Genomic DNA, 14,564 nt, shown 5'->3' on the forward strand with positions numbered 1-14,564 from the left:
CGGTCCATATGTTAAGTAAACAAACTTAACAGTAAGTTGTCAGAGTAGAACACGCTCCCAGTGATTAATGGAGCTACAGGATTTTTTTTTTCTTACAGTTTCATATGCAGATGAGGCTGTGAAACTGACAGCCTTTGAAATGTCTACAGAGAGAAACATGGCAGGGCTTCCTCTCTATCAGCTTTGTTACCATATGTGTTCACTGCTTTAGCAAACACTTTCATGTGCATTTCAGTCACCCACATCGCAAGTGTGAAGAGTTGAATACTGTTTTTGAGACACTGAAGGAGTGCCTGGACTCCATACTGTGCAGAGTTATGTATTCAGTATCTCCTGTTTGGGGGGAGGGGTTCTGGTTGCCTTTCACATGTGGAAGTTCTGAACATCTGCTGATCAGGATCTGAGAACCTGCACTGGGTGTAGCGACTTAATTTCTCTCTATTATGTTTATTTTGCTCTCTTTGTGAATGTTAATGTGTTTTCAAAGAGCTGTCTAAAAAGGCATGTTGCATTTTTAATCACCAAATTTAATTTTATGACCTGTTCAGCATTTTCATTTGGTGCTTGTCACAGTGTGAACTGTGAATCTGTGTATTTCGGTTCCAGTGTATGTACTGGAGATGTTCCCAGTGACTAACTTCCCAGATGTTTAAGCCGTAAGTTTAAAAAAAGACTATAAGAAAACATGCAGAGCGCAAATTAATCTATAGGTTTAAATCTTGTCCAGATAATAATGTTATTGTGTATATTGTAAGAGCCAGATGAAATCGCTAATCTTAGATACAACAGTTAACCAGCTTTGTTAGCATTAGTAAGGGCTGCTCATTTTTTATAATGTAACACTTGACTAGGAAGACATGACATTTCAGTAATTAACCTTACCCTTAAAATCACTGAGGGACTCAATATACACACTTGGTAGTGTCTAGTGAAATAAGTTTGAAATAGTTTGACTTACAGTCCTTGTCTTTGACGAAATATTTATTCCTCACCGTTGATGTTCTTGAACGTGTTACATAAAAGAATCCATAACCACTGTCCATAAATCTCCACACTTTACCAATACAACAATGCAGCATCTGCCTATACTGTAGTGTCAAATAAAAAAATTGTGCTACTTCATTTGGCAACACCTGTCTGCTGAATGAAAGTACTAACCAGGCCAGCTTGGTGTCCTTCATACAGTTAGCTCATGAAATGGCTGAGAATAACAGTTACTTTAAAAACCGAGTAGTATTTCTTGTTCAGACTAGACAGGGTGGCAACAATTAAGCGACAAGTCACATGCATCCCTCATGTTTATATGGGAGAGAATGTATACGTGTGTTTGTGGATCCTGGCTGTATTGGCTGCATGTGCTGCCTAGTAGAGCATGATTTAACGCAGCCTTTGTGAATATGGGACAGAACTCATTTTGGACAGTTCTTTCTCAACCTCTTTGTCCTGTTCTTCTTCTCTTTTTGTTGCTCATTCACACATCTCTAGTTCTCTCTGGCTCCCACCTTTTCTTTGTCTAAACCTCAGTTTCTCATTTCCCCATCCTTCTCACTCCTGTTTTTCTTTCTTTTCTCTCGTTTTATCTTACTGTGACTGCCTATCATTCTTTGCCTCTCCCTCCCTCCCTCTTTCTCCATTGCTGCCAGAGTAGAATTAGGATTCTACTCGCTTTCACACTCTTGCAGTTGCTTCTGACTTCATATTCCTCTCTTTCCCATCAACAATCCAATGTATTTTTTATCCTCATTTCTTAGTGTACTGTAACATCTTTAAAGGAATGCATAGTTATTGTTATTTATGTTCTCCTTTTTTTTCCAGCCTCTGGGTTTGATCATTTTATTTGTATTTTCTTTTTTTTTTTTCTATTTATTCATATGATAACACAACACTGTATTGAAATGGTCATATATAGTTTAAATATCAGCATATCAAGAGTAAAAGATGCATAGAAAGTAAATACATTTACGTCGAAAGCATGTGGTGTCTTGTTATTCCAGAAATAATACTGTGTCAGATGACATCCAAAGATGTTGTATGTGATTGTGTGAGATGTATAGATGTAGGCTCAACTTTAAATGAGATAATTGGTGCTAGCCTGCAGCAGTGTCAGACAGAAGCGAGGGAAAGGGGAGGAGGGGAATGCATCTATGGGTGGATGGATGGATGAATGAATGGAAGGAAGGATTACAGTAAGGAGAAATGATGGTGAAACAAATGGACACAAGATAAATTGAAGGTTTCTCACCGCAGGGTGTGAGGACAGAGGGACAGAGAGATGGATGAGTGTTGTTGCAGTGGTGATAGCGATAGAGGAAAGATAACTGTGGATAGAAGTGGGCAGATGGATGAAGAGATAGATGAGAAGGAGGGGGGGGGGGTAGATTGAGTTCACTCCTGCAGATGTGACTTGGGCTGAATGAGAGCTACAAGAAATGTGGGGATAATGGCTGAATGGAACACTGGAATAATGAACTGGATGTTTGAGTTCATGGAAAGAGCTGAATGAAAGTTTTAATTATACTCGGATATGAATACACATGGAACATGACAAACCTGGTTATTTATATCATTTTATACATTATTCTTGACCAGTTTTTGTCATTTCTTCATCAGTTAAGTTCTCTCAGCAGTATGTAGTCCAGCTGCATTAGAAGATGAGAACAGCAACAATGAAACCAAACTTGAATCAAATCAAAAAATCATATACTTAATATTCTAACAAATGGAAGAATGAGGGTACAAAGGATTGTTCTGATGATGGAATTTGGGTTTGAAATAATGATATAATAAAGACTGTATGTAACGTTGGTTATGTGAAGTGTTTTACTGACAGTTAAAGAGGTCAGTGACAAACTGAGATGATGGAATCCAGACAGGATTCAGTGTTGGGAGGATGGAATATGGGCTAAATTGGATGTTTGAAAGACAGAATAATGAGTGACTTGTTAGAATGATATGATAAGTGCTGAATGCCACATTGGCATGATGAAATAAAGGCTGAATGGATGCTGGGATTGACAGCTTTGTGATGTTGGGATTCAGGCTGCATTTAATTCACATGACAGAAGAAAAAAGACTTGATGTAAGAGATGGGCAGCAAAGTCGGGGGAAGGGAAGAGAGGAAGTTGGGGGAGGGTAGGACCAGGCAGAGAAGAGGAAAAGGGCAGCAGATGTGGAATACAAATCAAGGACTACTTTTGGTATCATCAATTAAAAGGATTGCATGGAACGATAAAGTGCCGCTTACCGGTAGAATAATACAACCACGGAGCATTTCGATCAGCAAGTATCATCTAAGTGTGTTGTGGATAGAGCTGGATTTCCTTTGACAATACTTTGTTTCAGTGCCAGGGCTCCCCTGATGTTCCTCTATGTTTGCCTGCCTGTCAGACGTCACTGCAGCATATGTCAAACTCAATCTGGTCACGGTGATGGTGCTGCCATCAGAAACTGTCTCACAGGCGTAATGCGAGGAAGATTTCTGCCTTCTCCCTCTAGGGAATTATGGGATAGCAAACAAGCGGCTCACAGTTGCAGTGTGGGGCTTGTGGTTGACGATGTGGTACCAGACGAGGGTACCAGAGCCACTTATGTAACACAAGAAATACACACATGACCATGTTGGCATCTGCCATTTCATTATGATTAGCCATATTTACTGATAAGGAGTCCCCACACCGCCTTGCTTTGGCTTTCTTTATTTATAGTATACAGTATACAGTTGAAGGGAATTCGTTGAAAAATTGGCTTCTTTTACTTTTTCATTTACAAACTTTTACATAATATTCCAGTGAAATGGATGGTGAAAACATAAAATTTTTATTTTATTGTTAATTTTTTAATGTAGCTGTCATCTATTTTTGATCATTGTTAGTTTTGCAATATTAGCCCCGCTTCTGTTGATGCAAGCGTGCAGCTTAGATTTGTAGATGCTGAATTTGGATCAGAACTCACATCACAAGTCAGATGTTTCCTCCCTTTTATCTGTTGCTATGCGTCATTTAAATTTTTACCATTTGAGTTAAGCAGTATTCAGTAACCCTTTACAAATAGGTTCTGTCATCCCAGAGATGCCCAAAAGACAAAACAGCCTGGTGAATGATGCACTTGTGCAAAAATCTGCAAGTGGCAGGAAGCCTTTTTGATTCCATCATCTCCTGAAATATGAATTGACTGGATTTGCTGCGGAAAGAGTCACCATTCATCTTTTTAGATCCTGTTCAATTGGAAGCTGCTGCTGGCTTCTTTCACTTACATTCTCTCACTTTGTGCTCTCCACTACATCTCTCTCTCTCTCTCTCTCTCTCTCTCTCTCTCTCTCTCTCTCTCTCTCTCTCTCCCTCTCCCCCTCCCCCTCCATCTCTATGCCCAGCCCCTCTCCATCACCCCATCATCTCAACGTGGTGATACTGTCATGACAACTAAAGTGCTTCCTGAGTGCTTGTTGGGTAAACTGACTTTCCCAGAAGTGCCTCCTCCCTTTTACCCTTCCCCCTGCTAACATGTACACACATTCACATATTTTTCCTATACTTGCGAGTAGCCTCATTGGAACAGCACATTTGCCGAGCCCCTAACTCCAGCCATAAACCACATAACTGTGCCTAACCTTCTTTGTCATGACCTTGACCTAAACCTAATTCTAACCCCACCACTAAAGCCAAGTCTAAACCCTCAAACACCTCTTTATAAGAAATGTGGGCCAGCCACAATGTCCTCACAAAGATGTAAGTACAACAGTACACGCACATTCTTGCAGTTGGTGAAATATTAATAAAATGCTTCATTCAGCAGAGCCAGTTTCTTTCCATGAAAGCCTGGTCGTCTCCAGAGCCCCAGCCAGCAGTGGCTTGTAGGACTGCTCAGCCTGGTAGATTCATACACTTCAGATGCATGTAGGTCAGGTGATGTGTTTCCCGAATGATACAGTTTACAAAACAATCACAGTTTTGCAGCCATTACACATTGTTGACATCCTTTTCCTTGCACCTTCTCAAGAAATCTGGAAAGAAGTGATGGTGAAGTTAAAACACGTGAGCTGGTCAACGTCATGATAATGTGGGATGAAACTGAATTTTTATATTTCAAAGCTGTCTTTAATCCTGCAAATACTGAGATTCAGAAAACTGTAGTTATTGCAGCTTTTTCTTCATTTTAGGAAAAAGCTGACTTTGCTACTTTAGGAAAATTTTGACAATGTACAGCCCTTGTAAAGGATTGATCAAGCATTGATCGTGGAACTGCATCTGTAATTCAGATGAGTGTTGGAAAAACGATAGTACGCAACCCATAAATTTCTCTGAGAGTACATGTCTTGTAAGACCTGGCTGGTAAAGAAAACACATCAAAACATTTTTACCTGAGAGTGCAATCAAAGTACATACAGTATCAGCATGCATGAGATGAATTTAGGTAGGAATTATACATACACTCGCTGCAATCTGCAATGCACATCTGGATGGATGCTCAGAAATGTGCATCCAGAAACACAAATATTCTGGATATTTGAATTTAAGTGGGTCAAAAGAACTATCATTCGATTTATAACCATCTCATGCACATGCGTCTCTCACGTTTGTCTTATCTGACAGCCCTCCGCATTTGGCTGAGATCACATGTCTCAGGGGTATTGTAATTGCACTGAGATGCTGACCCTTGTGCACCTATTCTGTTGATGCGTGCAATTTGTGTTCACAGTCTTTGGTTCATTGTTGTTTTTTCTTTTCAAGTAAAAGAATGTCAGCTAAACACTGAACAAGTAATATGATATGTTTTTTGGCGTTATTGTTATTCAGTTGATTGATTTATTTTCCATCACAATTGGTCAGCATAAGATGACACTTGATTTATCACTATGATGTATTGCTAATTTTCAATCTTCCCGACTAGACTTTGACAAAGACAATAAATTGGTTTATGTTTGAAAGCTGTTGTGACCTGTTTGACCTCTTGGTTTCTGTCTGTGGCCTGATTGTGAGAATAAACGGGTGCTAAACAATGACCTTTTCTGTCATTCGACAGACAGGAAAACTCCATTGACTTGATTGTATATTATTACGGTATTATCATCTGGCTTTGTTTGTGTTCACACAGAAGCATACACAAATATGAGCATACACATGTGCATGTGCAGATGCATGCACACAAACACAGTAATACAGCAGTAATTCATGGAGGCATGACATCCTCATTCATGCACACACACAAATAGGAACACACACGCTGTGTTTACGTTCCTTAGGCCAGCAGCTCGCTGTGGGACAAATACAGGAAGAGGATATTTGCTGTGTTTCCTTGCCTGGTTTATTAGTTCACAATGCTATCTGTTAACAACATAGGCATTGTATTGAAGTTCACCCATACTATTTTTTGTGTTTCTTCTATAAAAGTTTACTTTTATGTCAATCCTGCTGAATCTGTGTACAGTTGGAAGTCTTTCAGCAAAGATGGAAAGTGTGTGCCGTATGCAGCAAGAAATGGGAGCCATATTGGCTTTTTGCATTCCTCACACAATTTCTGGCTGATATTAAGATTGGAAATGTGGTTACAGTAAGAACATTTTAGGTATAGTTGCTCAAAACGGTACATTTTTTCAGTTACACTGAAGAGACAGATTTTGCATGCACAACCTACGGTAATACAAATATGACGCATCTGTTCACTAAACTGATACTATAGCAGTAGCTCATATTAGCTTGACTTTTTAACCAGTTTCAGGATTTTAATGCAGCTTACACATTGGTGCATAAGTAATGAGCCAACTTAATGTGATTTTCATTCAACAATGCATAAATAATGACAATTGCTGATATTTTGAATAGATTTTTGTGAAATTGTGCATATTAGAAGCAAGGATTTAACTTGAATTAACTTGAACTTGGGTATTTTTACATTGTGTATAACTTGATGTACAGTTCGTACATCAGTTAATAAGCTTCGCAAGTGAAGACATGACACTCAGTCCTGTGATTTGTATTTCTTTGTTCTTTATCAATGTTTGTGTCTTAGGAAGGTATTTCCATATTTGGATCCATACTGTGACTGTGTTCATGCAAATGAATTTAAATCCAGTATTCTGTTGACACACAGTATGGAGCCCTTAACTGTAACTTCTGTTTTATACCCCCTTCCCCCTTCGAGTATGTCTCTCTGCCTGTGCCTTAATCGCTTACGTCTTCTAATCCCACCAAATGACAGCCAGTCATATAAATCAACATGTTTATAATGAAATGTTTCCAATTAAAGAGGACGCTCGTTAAGAAGCATCAATGGACACCACTGGATCCTTAATTGCCTGGGAAGCCAGAGAGTGATGCATATTAATTACGTATTAACCTCACACACACAAAAACGCACACACACACTAAAGCATACAGGCACATTAGTGTGTATTGCATATTAATTACCTATTACCCTTTGTGCTGTGCGTTAAGTGCTGTGCGACAACAGAAAGACAGCTTGCCCAAGGGCAGCACACACACACAAACACACACACTCTAATACCACCAATGCCGCCTACTCAGATTGCATTCCCAATGACGAATGAGCCATTTCAGTCAGCTGGCCATGACCATAACTAATCTCACCACAGGATGTGTAGAAGTGTATGTGTGCGTATGTGTGTGTTCTCATATAAAGACCTATCCATGAGTGGATAGTGTGTGTGAGTGTGTGCCGCTTCAAGACAATTAAACAAGTAAAGCACCTGATCCACAGATCTAACAGCCTGCCCGTCCTTGCATGTGGAGGCGCTTCATTGTAGGACATCAATCAAGATAAATAATGTAGAGGTGGTTAAATTAAATCAACAATACAGTCCCTGGAAAAAAGGTTATTTTTAAATTTTAATGTATATATTAAAATACTGATCAATAAAGTAAAACTGTGTGTGCTTGAAACTTGAGGTATGGCACTGGTCATTTTAATCTAGACATAAACAATTTATTTGAGAGATAAATTATCCAATGAAGATGTTATTAACATAATTTCATATCATGATGGTAGTAGTAGATCATAATTATGAATGCAACAATCATATGTACAGTGATCCAATTGCCATTTACTCAACTAGTTTCAACATATTTTTTGCTCCTGTCTTGACAGCCACACTGTGGACTTTAGGGCTACCCTCCACACACTGAGCATGCATCTTTTTTTTCACTATCTGTGGCATTTTAATCGCTTTACCCCGGTTTCAGCCTTCAGCTGGCTGCCATGACCTTTATCACCCCATTTGCCTGCATGTAGTAAATCCTTATATATATATATATAATTAAGCAAAAACAGTCAAAAACGGAACACGATATAGCTGTAGTGGTGTAGTCATTTGCATTCACACTGCCATGTCATGTCTAACAATGCATGCTTTCAGTTAATTCCCACATGTGTTTTGTGTTCACTTTTCCTGTAGAGCACGAATAATCTATTTATCTTAAATGTAAATGAGCTAGAATTAATGATAATAAATACCTTAACATACACAATGTTGCAGCCTATTAGTCAACTGAAATTGACTTTCATTAAAGTGGCAAGCAAAAGGATTTTTTTTTTCACACCAATTTTCACATTTTAATTGCAAATGCTTTTTATCATTCCCACAATCATTTGCGACTTTCAGGGTAAATAAATTCATTTTTTTAATTTGATCAAAATGTGTCATGTAATCTTTGACACCACATTATCTGCAAATGTCTGTCTGTTTATGCAAATGTATGCATCTATCTAGTTGACTGTCTTCCTTTTGTATCTTTTTTTATATAACATTTTTAGTGAACAAATGCAGTTTTATTTTTCATATATAGTAAATGCCTAAGTAAAGTTTGCTATTCCATTTACCAAGCATCATACCTTTCTCTTCATGGGTCACATACAATTTCAGTCAAAACACTGAGACCTCCTGCCTCAATATTGTATAACCCTCCTCGTTCTGCTAAAACAGTTCTGACCTGTCAGGTGCACCACATCTGAGGGTGTGCTGTGATGTCACACGATTCCCAGAACAAGATGATCTGTGTTTTTCTATTCACCTGTCAGTGGTTTTAGCATAGTTCAAGGTGTGTGTGACATAAATAGAAAAACAAAGAAGCTATCCTCAGCAGTGACTGCTTACAGCCACAGCCAACAACAAAAAAATACAGAAACTAAAAACTCAATCAGCAGGAAATCCAAGTATGAAGCCGTCACAGTACCACGCTGTGCCCACAGCATACTGTTTGACTGGCAGGTGATCTTTGGGGAGTGCAGCACTGACAGACCAGGCGGTGAAAGCTTAGCACCAAAAATAAGAAAAAACTAAATAAATAATTATCATAGTTACAGTGGCACGATATCTGAACATACCATCTGAAAACATTATTATGCTCAAAGCTGTTTTTTTCTTTATTTTTTTTTTCTTTATTTTTATTTTATGTATTTTTCTCTGCTCCTCTTCGTTTTGCTTCACTGTCTGCAAGTCTGCCTGTATGTCTGTATATATGAAATGAGCTGCCACCCCATTTTTATTGATTTGGCCATGGGGGACTGTAGGATGAAGTCAAGGAGAGCTCGACACCAGACTATGGCAATAAATCTGTATGCAACCATAAATGTGCGTGTGTATTAACTGGCTCAAGCAGACAAAAGATCAGGTGTGTCCTCCTGCCCTGAGTGCTGCATACTGCTTCTCACACTCAGATGCCACACGTAGGCCGCGATAAGACAATATATACAATATATTATATTATGCTGCAACAAATCAAAATAAAATAAATAGAAATGAAACACAAACGCATCCCCTTAACAAAACGAGATAAAAGCATACTAATGGCAGAACTAAAGCATCTTTTCACCGTCCAAAAATAAACCCTCAAGAAATACATTATTATCTGTCCTCTGTTGAGCATGAATTATCCAGTGTATTCCTATCTGCTTATTCAAAACTAGGCCAGTTTCACGAATGCCTCAAAAGCAATGTCTTGAGCCTCAGCTCACAATTAGGGTATGTGTGGCATCCAATATGTCTAACACATTTCATGAAAGCCCTCCTGTGTGTGCGTACAGGATTATGGCCTTCCCCCCCCCCCCCCCCAGAAATGGTGGTTCCCCAGTATGCTGTTCTAGTGTTCTTACAGTAATACCACAAAGACAAAGATCTGTGCATGTGAGGCAGAGGTGAGACACAAGCGATCCAGGGCAGAGGGAGAATTTTTCAGGACTAATGTTCCGTGACAATAGACCAAGGTTCCGTCAAGGGGAATCACAGCCACTGTCGCCTAACTCCTGACACACATACACACGCAAGCATGTACAAATCTTCCCCTCTGTTCCTGTTCTTTCTCCTCTTCTCTTTGCCCCCTCTCCTCTTGTAAACGTAGCTATTCTCCTCTTCTCCTCTCTTCCCTTTTCACGTATTTTTTCCTTTGAACCGTCCCACATTGTCTCCCATCCTTTATCCTCCCATCCTCTTAACCTAAAGTTTAATTTTGTAGTTCGTAATCACAGTTACGACCTGACTGGGCTTCACAATAGCCACACTGAGAAACAATGGGTGAAAACAATAGTTCCTAACCTTAGAGCCCCCTCTTCTCTTTTGTCCTGTACTCCTTTCTCTGCAATCCTCGCCTCTGCTCTCCTGTCCTCAGTAATAAATGAAACAGAAATTTGTCATTGAGTCCATAGTATCTACAGAGGCAGTAAACTATGGAACTATGGAAAAGTTCAATATCCTATTAGTATTCCATCCTATATTGTATGTGTCTGTTTGTGTCTGTCTGGTGCAACAGCAAAATCAGGCAGAAAATGATGCTGTGAAAAGTCATAAGTCTATTGGTTGGCTTGGGGGTGCAGCCATGGCGACAGAGGTTGTTGATGTGTTTTTGCGTGTTAACATTCTGAGTGTGTCACCCTGCTGTCTACCTGCCCCACTTAGATCAACCATGAGACTGTTTGTTTCTGAGACAGGAAGAGCGATTATGTTTGTCTCTGTGCTTGCTGTTTGTATGTTTCACGTATGGGTACAATATAATGAAGCCGATGCAAAAGCGAATGAATTAAATATTTTGAGTAAGAAGGAAAGCCCCACAAAAGGAAAAAAAAAAGATAATACAACTTGAACAAGAGAATAAGGTTGCACAGGTTGGATAAAAGAAATAATCCCTTGAGGCATTTAAGAAAAAGTCAGACTTAAAAAGGAACAAAGAACAAATATAAATTTGACAACTTGACAACAAAACCAATGTGACAAATGCTGATTTTAATTTCAACTCTGCAGCTACAGTAGTGTGTCTGATGAGTAACCTCAAAACAACCACAACCACTGAGGGAAATTATTTCGTTTTGATGCTGACCTCCTTTTTTTTCAAAGGAACTAACCATGCTGTCCTGCTATTTTTCTCCCCCCACTTTTTTCCACCTCTCTCTCCATGACCCCCTTCCCTTTCCCATTTATATGTCTGCTCTTATCTCATCTCTTGATCCAACCCCAAACACCCTATGGCAACCCACCACCACTACCTTTCCCCCACTCATCTTTCAGTCTGCAAAGTGGGGTTTTACCGTTCGCTGCTGGAGTCTTCAGCCTGCAGTAAATGTCCACCCCACAGTGTGGCCAGGCAGGCAGGAGCCACCGCTTGCACATGTGAGGATGGGTACTACAAGATTGACTCCGACCCTCCCAATATGGCCTGCACACGTGAGAATATAGTACTTTTATGTATCCGCATATTTACTTTGATTTTGCTACTTATGTTCACAGATTTAACTTCAATTTTTGGATATCATGTTGCTGCAGAGAGTTCAAAGATTTCCCTGTGTGATATCCCTGGATGCATTTCTTTTTCCTCAGGACCTCCCTCCGCTCCTCGTAATGCCATCTCCAATGTCAATGAGACCAGCGTCTTCCTGGAGTGGTCCATTCCCATGGAAACAGGAGGCAGGAAGGATGTGCGCTACAACATCCTGTGCAGGCAGGTCCTGCCAGATGGAAGGGGCTTGGAGGAATGCGGTCCCAATGTACGCTTTCTGCCACGACGTGTCGGCCTGTCAAACACCTCTGTGATGGTGGCCGACCTGCAGTCACACACAAACTACAGCTTCCTGCTGGAGGCTGTCAATGGGGTGTCCGAGCTGGCCAAAGACCATGCAAAGCAGTATGTGTCACTTAATGTGACAACCAATCAGGCAGGTATGTTGTGCCACATCTGTCACAGCTGTCAGTACTTACTTTTTTTTTTTCGTCAATCATAGCCTCCCTGTGACTTCTCCAATCAGCACCACAGCTGTCCTGTCCCCCACCCCCCATATTCAAATTTGTTCTGAATTTCCCAACAGAAATCATCACCATTTTGTCACAACTCTTTTATTTTTGTACTGTTTTATTATTCTCCTTCATTAAGTCTGCCACAGACCAACCTGTCTGTCGGGTTACTGGTGTGAATATGTGAGTGTCATAACAAAGAGACCAGATGATCAAATTATCACAGTATTTGTCCAGTAAATCTGTTACTGTATTAATTTTCCCTCATGCACCAACCCTGCAGTGAATGATGGAACATTGCACAGTGGAAATCTGTTTTTTATTTTTATTTTTGCATCCAGATTTGTCATTGAAAAAGCAGCTTAATCTCCTCAATTAGGCAGTATATTTCATCAACAAAATTTGCAGGAATTGGTAGCATAATGTGTGGGCTGTTTGTCTATGGTGTTTCTTGTGTGGTAGCAGATGTTTTAAAGTGTATCTATCTGCAGTGACGGGCTGATAACTTGAAAGTATACGTGTTAAATTTAGGCTGGGAAGTACGATTATTGATCATGTCTGAGCAAAGAAAGACTATTTCAGCTTGTATGTTTTGCACTTGTAGTTGCTGGGATTATTTTATCTGCAATGCCAGAGTATCTTGTAAAATCTCTGTAATTATAAACTATGCTTAAGCAAGGCCCTAAACCAACAATACTGATGTGAGCAGCACAGTGGCCAAGCACAAAAGACCGCTCTAATATTGGACAATGAAAGAACCTAACTACTCCCCATAGCTGTAAATATTGGAAGATTTGTTGGTTTTCCTTTCAAATGGAGATTAAAATTCTGCCTTGGTAACCCATTTTTATATTTACGGGAGGTATGTGCTTGTGTCGTCCATTTTATTTGCTTGTAATGAAATGGGTAGCACACAGCGTAATGAAATGAGAAAAATATGGGCTTAATGCTCTCCTTCCCAAGGCTTCCATCTGTAGGGAAGACTAGAAAAAACAGTGTTTGAAGGAGCACGTTTGTTTCTGCTTGTTGAACAGATGGTTTGCTGGCAGTGTGGTTATAGTAGGAAATAATATGAGAGTAATAGGATGTATACAGCAGGTGTATAGAAGAGAGGCAGACACTACAGGGTTAGGGACAGCGCTCTAACTTTGGTGTCACTGTGGCTGTCAGCAGACTGAGTGGATTACACCAGACTGCAGAACTCACATTCAGTTTATTGGAGTTGTTGCTGGATTAAAGTTAGCCAGTCACTGGACCAAATGGGGATTAAGGATTATGCTAGATTACACATGGCTGGCAGAGTCACAGCTTTGGCATGAACATGGCAAAGACGTGTTTTTATTTCTGTTGATATTAAAGATACTACTCAAACCAATAAGACAGCATATGTATATGTATTACATACAACAGTGAAGCAGTGGCAGACTATGGACCCAAAAACAAACTTAAATAATAAAAATATAAAAATTAAAAAAGAAAAAAATGCAGTGCAGGATATAATAGCAATGGATTCGAAATGTCCTGATCTGTGTTGGTAAGTCAGGTTGTTGCAGGAGATAATGCACCAATAAGCATAAAAATTTAGAGGATCATAAACTGGAGGTTTTGGAAGGTTGACAGATTTTGAACATCTGTACTAATAACACTGTTTAGCTGTTCCAAATATTTGGAATACAGATTGCAGAACACATGTGCAAACCTTTGCTCACATGCAAATACCTGAAAGTGTTGATATGAATGATTTGCAGTGAACTCTACAGTTGATATATGATATTTTGCCAAGTAAATGCAATAAAAAAAGAGATGGTGCAAGACAGCAAATCTTTTCCCTGTGGCATTACTCAACTGTTCATTTAACAGAAGGTCTACATACAATTGTAAACGTTATATGAATGTTAAATTAATATTCTCTTATTCTGTTTCTATTTGTTATCAAGTCACTGCTCAGACTCATCAGTACACCAAATCATAAGACCTTCCTCACCTTTGAAGTTGGTGGTATACAACCTGTAGGGACTCAGTGCTGTTAAAGTATCGACCAAATGTACCCAGTATCAAAGTAGTATCAAAACTTCAAACCAGTCAAATGATCTTTGCAACTGACTGCTCTACATTGCCCCTAGGTGTGAGTATGTGAGCATGTGTGATTGTCTGTCTGTGTGTCAGCGCTGCTATCGGATGGATGGATGGACGGATGGATGGATAGATGGATTTGGAAAAAAATGACAACCAATCATGGCAAGCATTCTTTGATTTAATGCCATGTGTTTGGCGTGCTACCACGGCAGCTACAACTCGTACAGTCCTTTGCGTGTGGTGTATTTGACAGTTCAGC

General features: G+C 39.6%; 1 protein-coding gene across 3 annotated transcripts in view; it reads left to right on the forward strand.

Moving 5' to 3' along the window:
- The window catches only part of LOC124051797 (ephrin type-A receptor 5), a 60,538-nt gene that overhangs the window by 16,360 nt on the left and 29,614 nt on the right, over positions 1 to 14,564 (forward strand). Inside the window, exons 4-5 of one of the 3 annotated variants that reach the window (XM_046375471.1) lie at positions 11,510 to 11,665; positions 11,819 to 12,157. In XM_046375471.1, the coding sequence (XP_046231427.1) occupies positions 11,510 to 11,665; positions 11,819 to 12,157 (495 nt within the window). Of the gene's footprint in view, positions 1 to 4,788; positions 4,893 to 4,995; positions 6,005 to 11,509; positions 11,666 to 11,818; positions 12,158 to 14,564 lie in introns of those variants that run through there. The other 2 variants (XM_046375472.1, XM_046375473.1) reach the window with 2 other exon arrangements.

Source organism: Scatophagus argus, chromosome 20 (genome assembly GCF_020382885.2).
Source record: "Scatophagus argus isolate fScaArg1 chromosome 20, fScaArg1.pri, whole genome shotgun sequence".
Classification (NCBI taxonomy): Eukaryota; Metazoa; Chordata; class Actinopteri; family Scatophagidae; genus Scatophagus; species Scatophagus argus.